Raw genomic sequence first — 13,729 nt, forward strand, 5'->3', positions numbered from 1 at the left:
TGTGAGAAAACCAAAACCTAAAGAGGTTAAGTAAATGGCTCAAGGTGACACAGCTCCTAGTACCAAAAATTCATTCATATAGAAACTGAACACTGAGTATAAAAAGCATAGAGCACTAAGCAGTTTGATATAAACATATTACCAATGTATTAGAAATAGAAATGTATTTCACTAAAGTAAGAATTGACCATTTGAAATGCAGCAGAACTCCACATTTCCATGTTAAATTTCTGAATTCTCAGTAATTTATTCCACACATGTGGTTTATTTAGTGAATGTTGTGATAGGGTAATTCCAATAGATATATCTACCTTTTTGTTTTTTAGGTTCGCCTAATGAAACAAATGAAAGAGGAACAAGAAAAAGCCAGATTGACAGAGTCTAGAAGAAACAGAGAGATTGCTCAATTGAAAAAAGATCAACGTAAAAGAGATGTGAGTGACTTCCTTATGTACGAACGTTGTGCATGGGACAAAATTGTTTAATAAATGGAAAAAAAGTTTTTCATAATTATAACTATTAAAGACAGGCTAAGGACAGTAAATACTACTTATATTTGATGTTTATTATATAGTATGTGGATTATAGTTGTTTAATATTAAAGTTTATGAAAAATACTATAATATTATCATAAATTTTATTGAAGGCTTATTTCCTACATGATGAGATGGAAGAAAATATCAAAGAACAGCTGGTGATCTCTAGGGAGATCAGGGAACTATTATATAAGAGAGCAATTTTAGGATGGTTCTAAAGATAGTTTCATCACTACAGATTCTTAGAAAAGTTCTTGGAATAACAACCAGGTTTTACCAGAAAAGGCTTTATTAAGATATACAAAAATGTTCATATTCTTCAACTCAAGAATTTTACTTCCATGTACAAAGACTAAGAAAATATTCTAAAATAAAAAAATTGCTGTATGTTAACATCTTCACTTTAAGGATATTTATAATAGTGAAAAAGCTAAAAACAACCAAAATGCTGACAGTAGGAGGAATATATAAATAAATTATAGCTCATCTAATTTAATAGGTTATTATTCATCCATTAATAATTAGGGTTTGGAAACCACATAGTAAAATGAAAATTACTATGATTAAGTGTAAAATAACATTTCATATATGCGTGCCTGATTCAAATCAAGGAAAATTTTGAAGGATATATCCCAACATGCTAACTGTAGTTGTATTAGGGTTATAAGTTATAGTTGATTGGGTTTTTCTTCTTTCAAAATTTTTTGGCAATATAGTTATTTCATTTATGAATTTTTTTCCTTAAAACAAGAGGTTATCACCTTCTTTTCCCTATTGTTGGTTTGTTTCAGCCTTTGGTCCCTTTTCTCTCTCTCAACATTTTCTAAATCTTTCCTGGAGAAAACTGAGCACACAGCATATTTCAGAAAATAGAAATCTACTTTGGGAGATAAAAGGAAATTTAAGGAGGTAGAGAAGACAGAGTAATGAGGTTGAAAAGTAGATATTTTAGCCAGATGATTCCCATAATTATAGCTTTTTTAATTTCATTTATTTCTTTTTTTCTAACATATCAATGGATTTTAATCATCAGTATACTTTGTCACTTTCAATTCCTGGGCATTTTAGAACTTGTTTATACTATTATTTTATTACTAAAATCTAGTAGAAGGGCATGCTCATATTTTCCCTATTCTTTGTTTCCCCATCTGGTACTTTTAAAAAAAAATGAGTTAAATTCACTCTTTTAAACTGTATAATTCAAGTTTTAAATATATTCACAAAATTGTGCAACAATCATTACCATCTAATTCCAGAACATTTTTTCACTTCAAAAAGAAACTTATACCCATTAGCAGTCACTCTCCATTCTACCCTCTCCCTGGCCCCTGATAACCACTGATCCACTTTATTATCCTGATAGATTTGTCTATTTAGGACATTTCATCTAAATGGAATGATGCAATAGGTAGCCTTTTGTTTCTGGCTTTCATTTAGCATGATGCTTTCAAGGTTCATTCCTGGTAAGCATGTATTAGTAGTTCATTTCTTTTCATGGCTGTATGGATAGAGCACATTTTGTTTACCCTTTCCTCAACTGACAGACCTTTGTGTTATTTATACTTTTTGACTATTTATTTTGTTTTTCATGAAAACTTTTGGACAGGAACACTTGCCTTACAATATTTGCTACTTATTTCTTTATTACCAATTCATATTAGGTATAGAGAGATCAGTATTGAACAATTAACTCTTAGGAATATTATCTGACACATATGATCATAAATGATATACTATCTATGTATATGAAAGCCCAGCAACTAGAACGGTTGAACGACCAGAACGACCGGTGGCTATTATGCGCACTGTGGCAGCCAACCAGCTTGACCCCTGATCAGCCTCCCACCCTGATCGGGGGCGGGGCTGGCCGGCCAACCGCCCACTGCTCCTCCCCCCTGCTGGCCCGGCCTGATGGGTTCCCATCAGGGCAGCCTGGCCAGACCCCACCTCTGCACGAATTTGTGCACTGGGCCTCTAGTTCTATTATAAAGATGTGAGGCTGGCTAATCACATACAAAACTAATGCTCAGACATCTTCTCCCTTTTTTATTGTTGCTTTGTGTATATATTGACCCCCTTTCTAAATTCTTTCTTGTCATATTGCTCTCTGAACCTTAGAGAATCAAATACATTTGTACACCATGCAAAAAATATGAATGAGCTTGGAATTTGACTTTTAATAGGAAGAATTGTAATGTAATAACAAGTTTCAAACTATATGTAAAATTTAACTTTTGGTAATTTATTCATTTTAAAAAGATTTATTAACTTTGCTTCTATGTCAATCATTATTATAGGCAATAAAATATGCCTGGGGTAAGATAGAATCCTTTTCTCTAAAAATTCTCATCTGATGGCATAGGAATATGCCTAGCATGAGATGAATGACCTGTTTAAATTTGGGATCCAAAACATGAAGAGTTATTTTTTATATCACAAAATTTAAGTCCTAGAAGGAAGGTTTTTGATCAAGTTTAATTCCTAAGCTTTGCCCAAGATCATAAAGTTGAATAAATGACAGAACCAGAATTAAGATCTATGTTTTTTTAATCCAAAATTCTTCCCTAAATTATAGTCCTGTGAAATGGCTTAAAGTAATCCATAATTAATTGTATTTACTGTATAGAGCCATGGTCGGCAAACTGCGGCTCGCGAGCCACATGCAGCTCTTTGGCCCCTTGAGTGTGGCTCTTCCTAAGCTTTAGGAGTACCCTAATTAAGTTAATAACAATTTACCTACCTATATAGTTTAAGTTTAAAAAATTTGGCTCTCAAAAGAAATTTCAATCGTTGTACTGTTGATATTTGGCTCTGTTGACTAATGAGTTTGCCGACCACTGGTATAGAGTATCTAGAAGCAAATTGATAGGCAATAATAACATGTTTCATTGTCTATTTATTTTAAACAACATTTTAAAAAGTTATTATAAGGTGCTAATCCAATTAATTTATATTCTCCCCATATTTAAAATAGAGTTTGGAATTACTGTATATATTGTAAGGTACCTCTATTTAAACTGGTCTAAACTGTGTTTCTTCTTGTGTGTGCCTCAGCCAGCAAAACAAAATGTCTAACAAAAAGGAAATGAGAATATTTGTGAAGCATTTAGAAAAGTACTTGTATATAGTAAGCACTATTTGAGTGTTTGTTAACTACAAGTATGTCACAGAGATAGCCTTTCGGAGAGAGATGGCCATATCAATATGCATTTGCGTTTATTGGAATAAAATGCCTATAAATGCAATAATGGAGGCAAGGTTGTTGTTAGCTCAGATTTTGCTAAGAACTCTTACAGTTCCCAGCAGGATGGGGAATATATTAATGTAGGATGAGGAAGTATTGTATTTCCCAGTTTACTATTTTAACTTATTCAATGTTCTTTTATAGCATCAACTTAGACTTCTGGAAGCCCAAAAAAGAAACCAAGAAGTGGTTCTTCGTCGAAAAACTGAAGAGGCAAGTTGGCCATTTGGAGGAAACATTCTGGCTTTGAGATAAATGATGTATTTCTATCGACAAAGGCAATGAGTCAGTCTCTGTTGCTATTTCAGGTTACAGCTCTTCGTCGGCAAGTAAGACCCATGTCAGATAAAGTGGCTGGGAAAGTCACGCGGAAGCTGAGCTCATCTGACACCCCCGTTCAGGACACAGGTTCCAGTGTAGCTGCTGTAGAAACAGATGCGTCCAGGGCAGGAGCTCAGCAGAAAATGAGAATTCCTGTGGCAAGAGTCCAGGCCTTACCCACGCCCGCAACCAACGGAACAAGGTCAACACGATTCTTCTGTTCCTCCTAACATAATCTGTGCAGCATTATCACTGAATGTTGGACTTAAATGAAAAACAGCATATTATGTGCTAGGGCACAATCCAATAAGCACATAAGTAATTATGTTTGTCTGTTTATATATGATTATAGAAAAATATATCAGAGAAAAGGGTTGACCGGCCGGGTGTTTACTTCCAAGACGGCACGCATGAAGTGGCAGCTTCTTGAACGTAGGGTCACGGACATCATCATGCAAAAGATGACAATTTCCAATATGGAGGCTGACATGAATAGACTCCTCAAGGTGTGGAAAATAGAAAGTATATATGCTCTCCCTTAGCTGGCTGTGAATTTTCAGTTTTTCAAGTTTGTTCCCTGGGTAAATTGAATACTTACTAAGAATTTTTCCCCTAGTGAGTTTTGATTGCATTGTGTATGAATAAATGAACATCCTTTTAAAAAAATTGTGGTAAGAAAAGATAACATGAGATCTGTACTTCACACACTTTTAAATGTATAGCATAGTATTGTTAACTATAAGCACAGTGTTGTACAGCAGATCTCTAGAACTTACTCATCTTGTATAACTGAAACTTCATACCCATTGAATAGCTACTCCCCATTTCCCTCTTCCCCAGCCCCTGACAACCACCATTCTACTAGTACTTACTGCTTCTATGAGTTTGAATCTTTCACATACATCACATAAGTGGAACCCTTCAGTACTTGTCCTGTGACTCACTTATTTCACTTAGCATAAAGCCCTAGATGAGCATAATTTCTTAAAATCCAACTGTTTTCTCAATAGCAACGGGAAGAACTCACAAAAAGAAGAGAGAAACTTTCCAGAAGAAGGGAAAAGATAGTCAAGGAGAGTGGAGAGGGAGATAAAAATGTGGTCAACATCAATGAGGAGATGGAGTCATTAACTGCGAATATAGATTACATCAATGACAGCATTTCTGATTGTCAGGCAAACATCATGCAGATGGAAGAAGCAAAGGTTTGTAATTTTAAAAAAATGGGTAGTGCCTCACTAAAATTTTTTATTATTATTAAAAGTATTTTTAATTTTTATGTTAAGGATTTATTTATTTATTTATTTATTTATTTATTTATTTAATGTGCTTCTTAGGTTTTGTTTGTATACCACTCCCTGCCTGCTCTCCAGATACCTCTGCTCATTTTGTATTATTTATTACTTGTAAAAGACATATATCATTTATTAATCTACCTTGTGCCTTATCTTTTCAACTAGACCGTATATTTTTGGTGTGGGGATTATAGTTTACACTATTCTGAGGAGTCCAGTTAGTTAACCTAATGGAGCAATAGGCTTTTGCCTTCTGTTTAAATGCAGTTAGCTCAAAGTAATGTTACATCATCTGCTGGTTTGATGTAGGAAGAAGGAGAAACCCTGGACGTCACTGCAGTCATTAATGCTTGCACGCTTACAGAAGCCCGGTACCTGCTAGGTCACTTCTTGTCAATGGGCATCAATAAGGTAAGATCAACACTGTTATTGAAAACCCAAGTTTTGATGAATTCATTGTAGTTTTTATATCTTTCTCCAGTGACCCCTTCCTTTGAGCTAAGAAGATTTTTTTTTACCTTTTATTTATTTATTTTTAAATATATTTTTATTGATTTCAGAGAGGAAGGGAGAAGGAGACAGAAACATCAGTGAGAGAGACACATTGATACATTGATCGGCTGCCTCCAGCACGCCCCCCACTGGGGATCAAGCCCAAAACCTGGGAATTGAACCGAGACCTCTTGGTCCATGGAACAACACTCAATCCACTGAGCTATATCAGCGAGGGCCCTTTTACCTTTTTTTTAGAGTGATGAAGCATCAGCAATATTTAGATCAAATCCACCTATTGTGTTTGTGTATTAGAACAGATAAACAACTTAGGGAATAATTAATTCCTCTTTTGCTTTAGCAAAGGAAGAATGAAAAGAAAATCTCTTGGGTTGCAAACAAATTTGGTATCATAACTTTGGTTGCATACTGATTCTTTACAGCTCAAAAACATAAAATTAGAAAGGAAAAATATAGTTTCGTTCCCATCCTCTTTGAATAGGAATGCATTAATCTATCACCTGTAAGAAATGCTGAAGGTGATAATGATTTCTGACTCATTTTTCCCCCTCATGTTGCGGTTGTGCCTAGACCCTTTATGTTATGTTCTCTTACTTAATTTTCACTAGTGCTAGGAAGTAGGTATTATTCATATAACTTTGCATGTGAGAAAACTGAGAATCAGGAAGATAAGGTCCCCTGGTCAAGGGCACGAAGTTAGTAAGTGGAGGCACGGAGATGAATCAAGGTAAGGTCTATTTGATGTCGAAATCCATATGCACTTGCTATCTGATTCAGATCTTTGTTTGGTAGATTCTGTTTTGTATGACCTAACATAATTTTATTTATATTTTTGGTGGTGTTACAGGGTCTTCAGGCCGCCCAGAAAGAGGCTCAAATTAAAGTACTTGAAGGTCGGCTTAAGCAAACGGAAATAACCAGTGCTACACAAAACCAACTCTTATTCCACATGTTGAAAGAGAAAGCAGAGTTAAATCCTGAGCTGGATGCTTTACTGGGCCATGCTTTACAAGGTAATCTAACTAAATTTTAGTTAAATAATTGCATGGGAGCTTTGCTCTTTGAGTATGCTATACTATACTCTTTCCCCTATAGCTTGACTGAATAGATGCTGTATTTACTTACATTTGCATTAGTTATTCCTTCTTTAATTTTCATGTATAAATTTGGGGGGATGTAATTCATTATTGTCATCCCAAGAAATGATTACCAACTTACTAGTAAAAAAGCTTACTTAACCTTATTAAGGAGTTAGTTTTCATGGATAAACAAGACCAACCAAGTTTCTGAATTGGTTATTTAAATTATTTATAATAGCCAACTGTCATTTCTTGACTCTGCATATCTAACTGCCTTTAAAAAATTAATGTTATGGCATCTATTCTACATATCTTATAAATGGTACCATAATCTTGTTTTATGTGGGAGTTTTTAACATTGGATCTGTTTTGATTGGAGTATTGCTTTTTGTTTCCTTTTTGCTATTATTTACACAGATCTAGATAGCGTACCTCTAGGTAAGTATGTTTAGCTTTCTGTGTACCCTACAAGCTGCATGAATTACTAATTGTTCATGTGCACTAATTGTGGTACATCTTATTTTTAAAATGTTTATTGGCAACCACTGTTTTTTGCATGATCCTTTTTGAAATGTATCCACAACCACAAACATACTAAGTCTTTTGTCTTTCTCATACACGCTTGATTTTAAAATTCTTAAAATGTTTAAAGAAATATGCTTTAGTGAACTTTTTTCTTTCATTACCTGAACTGCAACTTTGGCTCCCGTTTTGTAAGCCCTTTTTTTCTCTTTCTTGTAAAAGGCAAAAAAAAAAAAAAAAAAGGAGTACATATTTCTTTTTAATTTTTAAATATATCTATTAACTTACATCTGTTGTTTTAACATCATAAATAACTTTCTTTGGTATATATCTTTGGTGTATATCTTTAGTATATGTTTGCTAGATTCTCAGCTATTCTTAATGTTTTGTAAAATTAAGCACATATATTTTAATATTGTAAATTGAATAAAACTATCCAAGGATCTTATATGAACAAATTGAGACAATATTTAAGATCATAACATTTTTAAATTAGAAAAGGCTTTAGTGATTATTGTGTACAGAGATTTTCACCCTTTTTCTGTTGCCACTACAGCATTCACATGAACTACCCCCACCTGTCAGTATTATTTCTACTCCTCTTGGTGATCATACACATGAAGAACCAGGAGTATCAGGGCAATTTTATTACTTGCAATTTTTCTAAATCTTATTATGGAGCCATTTTTATTTAATCAAAATTATTTCTCAACCTGGTCTGAACTTTCTTTTTTCTAATCATACAGTTGTCCAAGTTTTTCAAATGCTTTTACTTTAAGGAAAGGAATGTAACCAAAAGATTAAATGTAATTACCTCTTTGTGCCACTAGAATAAACATACTCTATGAATCTGAATTTATTTCATTTTTATTTACTTTAAAATATATTTTTATTTATGTCAGAGAGGAAGGAAGAGAGAGAGAGAGAGAGAGAGAGAGAGAGAGAAAGAAACATCAACGATGAGAGAGAATCATTGAGCAGGTGCCTTGAGCCCGAAACCCGGGCATGTACCCTGACTAGGAATCGAACCATGACCTCCTGGTTCATAGGTGGATGCTCAACTACTAAGCCATGCCAGCCAGGCCTGCATTTATTTAAAATAATGTCACACAAATAAAATACATATGAGCTATATGGTTTTTGTAATGTTTATACTTCGTGTTAATCTCAAAGTAGTATTTCTTTGATATCAGCTGCTAGTACTTTTACACTGCTCATGCTATAACAAATAAAGGTAAAAAAAAAAAAAAAAAAAAAAAAGTAGGATTGGTTATATCCTAACCAAGTTTCTGGATTATAACCAGAAAATTTGCAATTCCATGTGTTAGCGCATTTCTTTTCCTCCTTCTACCCTCTCCCTTTTTTTTGTTCTTCTTTTTCTTAGGGGCTCAACTTATAGCAATAAGTAAATTCTCATTTAAGTCCATGATCTCTTTTACTTTGGAAGAAAAGTGCAATGCCCTCTTTGATATCCTTTTTGTGCAGAAAATGTTAAGTTGCTAATTTCATGAGCAGTGTTACTTTTTCACAACTTTCAAACTACTTTCAATTATCTGTAGCTGGAAGCAGGGTCAGAAGCAGAGAGTTGGAACCCATTTGAGTGATGTGACTTATGTCTTATTGCAGAAATTTGTCCCAGGTATTGGGGCCATAAATCTAGCCTAGAGGTGCTTGGAGGAAAAGTATGGAAGAAGAAAAAAATGGAAGTGAAATCCACATGAGCTGGGCAGTCATATATACATCGCTAAAAACAAAACCACACAAAACCACATTAGCACCAATGTTATTTCAAGCATTGGGTGTAGTGCTGGGATTCAAAGATGTATAAGACACAAAATTTTGCCCTTGTGGTATTGGTGTTGAGGTTGACAGACCATGAACAGATTGTGATACATTATAGTGAGGGCAGTGATTGACATATATACAGTATGGGGATTATGAGAGCACAGAATGGGGCCACCCAACAGGAACGGAGGAGTCCATGAAGGCTTTCCAGAGGAGGTGACATTTGAGCTGAGACATAAAGAAGGAAAAAGAGTTAGCCAGGTGGAAGAAAAAGAATTAGCCAGGCCAAAGACAAGGTGGAAGGGGGGCCAAACAGAGTGAATCTAGGCAATGACTAAGCGAAGCATAAGCGTTAGCCCCAAGATTGTGTGCACAAGGTGTTTAAGCAGATCGGTGCCCGAGAGCAACAAGTACATGGGGGAACAAGGCTAGAGCGAGAGCCAGGGCCAGCACCTCATGCTCATAGGCTTGTAGTTTTTGAAGAACACCTTTGTTTTCCCTTCTCTTTCCCCGACCTACGACCTACGTTAGCATCCCAACTTTGCATATTTGCCGGAAGATTCATGGGGCTCTCAGTATTGTACTAGGAAGGATACACGGCTGTGTCCTAATGGAAGAAGACACAACAGAGTCCATGTCCAGGCTTCCTTACGTTTCACCCTCCCACGAGATATTGCACAGAATGTCCTTTACTCTCTGGAATGAAAGTGCAGCACCGTTTTGTGATGTTTCTACTCAGGGAAATCCATTAGAGAGTCAGCACCCGAGGTTTTTCCTGGGGACTGCTCACACAGATACCCTCTGTCTAGTTACAGTGATGGCGAACCTATGGCACGCGTGTCCGAGGTGACACACGAACTCATTTTTTTGGTTGATTTTTCTTTGTTAAATGGAATTTAAATATATAAAATAAATATCAAAAATATAATTCTTTGTTTTACTATGGTTGCAGATATCAAAAAATTTCTATATGTGACACGGCACCAGAGTTAAGTTAGGGTTTTTCAAAATGCTGACACGCCGAGCTCAGGAGGTTCGCCATCACTGGCTCTAATATATACCTGGATCCCAGACTCTCAGAGGAAAGCAGGGGTTTGGCTGAAGTCAGATTGTTTGTACAAATTCTAGGTACAATGAGCCACTCTCATTAGTTCTTTGGTGACTGGGGCCCCTCTGCCAGCCAAGTGTCCAGATGCCCAAGTTCGACCTTGCAAGCAGGTCTGTCTAAGGATAGCAGTCTCTGGGCTGCCAGGCAAACTCTTTTCTGTACACTACTTTGAAAAAAAGTTTTTATTGGTTTTAGAGAGAGGAAGGGAGAGGGAGAGAGAGATTGAACATTGATTAGAGAGAAACATTGATTGGCTGCTTCCTGCATGTCCCCCACTGAGGGATCAAGCCTGCAACCCAGGCATGTTCCCTGACCAGAAATTGAACCGGTGACCTCCTGGTGCCTGGGACAATGCTCAACCACTAAGCAACACCAGCTGGGCTGTTTTATTATTTTATTATTTTAAAAAAATATACGTTTTTATTGATTTCATAGAGGAAGGGAGATGGAGAGATAGAAACATCAATGATGAGAAAGAATCATCTATTGGCTGCCTCCTGCACACCCCACACTGGGGATGGAGCCTGCAACCCTGGCATGTGCCCTGACTGGGAATTGAACTATGACTCCCTGGTTCAGGGCAATGCTCAACCACTGAGCCATGTCGGCTGGGCTGGGGCTGTTTTAGATAACTTTAAAAAAAATAGCTTACAAAATAACTTCACTAGTTAACTTCCAGTGAAGTGAGATTGTGCAACTTTGCACTTACATGTATGAACTTTAAGGCATTCAAGAGTTATAAATCTCTGCCCTTAGCTTTAATTCCACAGTGATGAGAAAAGAAGCTTACATTGGCTGGATTTATGTTCTCAGAGTTGAGAGTGTGACAGTGAGGTGATGGTGTGTCCTGCAGCTCATATGACTGTAATGCTCTTACTGAGCTCAGTCCAGAAGAGGGGTCTGATTTGGTGACTGAATGGGTGGCGCCTCTAACCTCTGGCTAGGTTCATTATGTCAAAATATAATTATCTCTAGATAAGGCATACATGCATAAGCAGGAACTAAGTAGTTTTTACCAAGCACTCATATGATTTTTACCATACTAACTGATTTCTCCCTACAGGAATACTAGCCAATCTTAGTCTGCTTTTATACATGGGAAAATAAAGGCTAGTTTGTCATTTCTTTTAACCCCATTTTCTATGTTATCAACGAATTCAGTCACCTTAGAACTCAAGAATCCTGTTGTGAAGCAGGTCCTTGAGCCTCTCTCTAATGGTGAGCTTTTGAGATACACATTGCCATGAAGACTACCGTTTTCTCCACTTCAGAAAGTAAACTCCCTTGTATGGTTCCCATATGGGCTCCTTCTTATTTTTTAATATTTTTATTGGTTTCAGAGAAGAAGGGAGAGGGAGAGAAAGATAGAAACATCAATGATGGGAATCATTGATCGGCTGCCTCCTGCACACCCACATTGGGGATCGAGCCCGTAACCTGGGCATGTGCCCTGACCGGGAATGGAACCGAGACCTCCTGGTTCATAGGTCAACACTCCGCCACTGAGCCACCCTGGCTGGGCGATGGGCTCCTTTTTAGATAATACTATCAAGTATCAAGTATTACTGAATATTCTATTGTACCTGCTAAACAGTGAAGAAAGCAAGGGAACATCAGAGAAAGAGATTAGTTGACTTATGTACACCACCCAATTGTATGATATAAAATTAAAAGCTAAAAGGGTATGACTCATATTTTATTAATATATGTTATTTATAATTCTGTCTTTAGTTTTGTGGATTGCTTTTATAGTACAATGTGTATGTTTTTAAAACCTGAACCTATTGGGCTCACTGACATTTTAAATAGTTCACTTTTAGTGGCTGTTTTATTTACTGACTTTCTGAGAGTTTGTTTGCTTTTTCTTCTTCTTCTTTTTTTAATAGCCTGCTAGAGTTGTTCTGAAATAGCAGTGGTTTATTTGTGTTCATTTCTGAAACCATTGCATGCAAGCCTACTGTGTTTGTCTTCCATGTACACATGAATGAGCTGCATGCTGATGTATAATCTCTAGATACCTACACACACACATACTCTCTCTGCTTGAAGACAAAAATAAAGAGCACTCATGAGCATTTTCTTTACTCTTATATTTTATTCAGTGGGGTTTCAAACATTTGCATGGCATGGGACAAATGCATACTATGAAAAAATATATAATATAGTTACACATGCTCTGATAAGGACATGATTTCAGTTCTATCCTATGAATGTTGTTCTATGGTTTATCAAACCTGTGGTTTTCCTATTTTGAACATGTTTTTCCTCATCCTAGGACATGTAGTCAAAGGATTTTCTTAGATATGTTTTTCTATATTTCTATTTTGATTCAGTTACTAAAACCAAAGTGCCCATATTGAACCCTTGGGCTGATGTTTATTGTAGTATAGGGATTACAGTCACCATTCAAATTGCGACGTGGATAATACATTTTGGACATTTTTTATTTTATAGAAAATGTAGAGGATAGTACTGATGAAGATGCACCTTTAAACAGCCCGGGATCAGAAGGGAGGTAAGAGAACCTTTGGGAACTTAATAGATTTTACTTGTTTCTATAATATTTTTAATACTTTATCTTGATGCTTTAAACAATTACCCTTATAAAAACAAATAATTTTGAATTTTATGGCTAAGTGAATAGCACTAGAAACAGTAATATAGAAACCTAACTCAGTTATGCTTAATTACCACACATTTTAAAATAAAAACACTGTAATATTTAAGTAAGGAAAATGAAAAAAATTTAAATTAGTTTATTTTGATTTTTAAAAAATATATTTTATTGATTTTTAGAGCGGAAGGGAGAGGGAGAGATAGAAACATCAATGATGAGAGAGAATCATTGATTGGCTGCTTCCTGCATGCCCCCCACTGGGGATTGAGCTTGTAACCCAGGTGTGTTCCCCTGGCCAGAATCGAACCTGGGACCCCCCCAGTCTGCAGGCCGATGCTCTATCCATCGAGCCAAACCAGCCAGAGCTATTTTGATTTTAAATATTGTCTTTATTTGTTTTCCATAGCTAGGCATATACAATTCTTTCCATAGTTGTAAACATAGAGGACATGCAGTTTTGTATAGTAAGTTCCCTTATAATCTTGTGGTTATATATTTGCATATAGCACACTGTCTTCAGACCTGATGAAGCTTTGTGGAGATGTGAAACCTAAAAACAAGGTATGGGGATTGAAAATGCTGGGTGAATATTCTTTTTCCCTCTGTTCTTTGTTATAACTATTAAACACATTGGAGGCCTCAGGTTTGACCCTGGGTAGGTTATCAAGCAGGCATGCTTCTACCAAAGCGTCCGTGTATCAGAAAATTA

At 36.0% G+C, this 13,729-nt stretch overlaps 1 protein-coding gene across 14 annotated transcripts in view; it reads left to right on the forward strand.

The window, feature by feature from the left end:
* Positions 1-13,729, forward strand: part of KIF21A (kinesin family member 21A) — a 143,528-nt gene that overhangs the window by 104,919 nt on the left and 24,880 nt on the right. For 11 of the 14 annotated variants that reach the window (XM_070410445.1, XM_070410432.1, XM_070410433.1 and 8 more), the window contains 10 exons: positions 327-434; positions 3,925-3,993; positions 4,089-4,303; positions 4,454-4,607; positions 5,112-5,306; positions 5,706-5,807; positions 6,757-6,922; positions 7,406-7,426; positions 12,858-12,918; positions 13,527-13,581. In XM_070410445.1, coding sequence (XP_070266546.1) covers positions 327-434; positions 3,925-3,993; positions 4,089-4,303; positions 4,454-4,607; positions 5,112-5,306; positions 5,706-5,807; positions 6,757-6,922; positions 7,406-7,426; positions 12,858-12,918; positions 13,527-13,581 — 1,146 coding nt within the window. The remainder of the gene's footprint in view (positions 1-326; positions 435-3,924; positions 3,994-4,088; positions 4,304-4,453; positions 4,608-5,111; positions 5,307-5,705; positions 5,808-6,756; positions 6,923-7,405; positions 7,427-12,857; positions 12,919-13,526; positions 13,582-13,729) is intronic. The other 3 variants (XM_070410434.1, XM_070410439.1, XM_070410440.1) reach the window with 1 other exon arrangement.

Source organism: Myotis yumanensis, unplaced genomic scaffold (assembly GCF_028538775.1).
Source record: "Myotis yumanensis isolate MYYU_CA2020_CCGP unplaced genomic scaffold, mMyoYum1.0.hap1 SCAF_3, whole genome shotgun sequence".
Taxonomy (NCBI): domain Eukaryota; kingdom Metazoa; phylum Chordata; class Mammalia; order Chiroptera; family Vespertilionidae; genus Myotis; species Myotis yumanensis.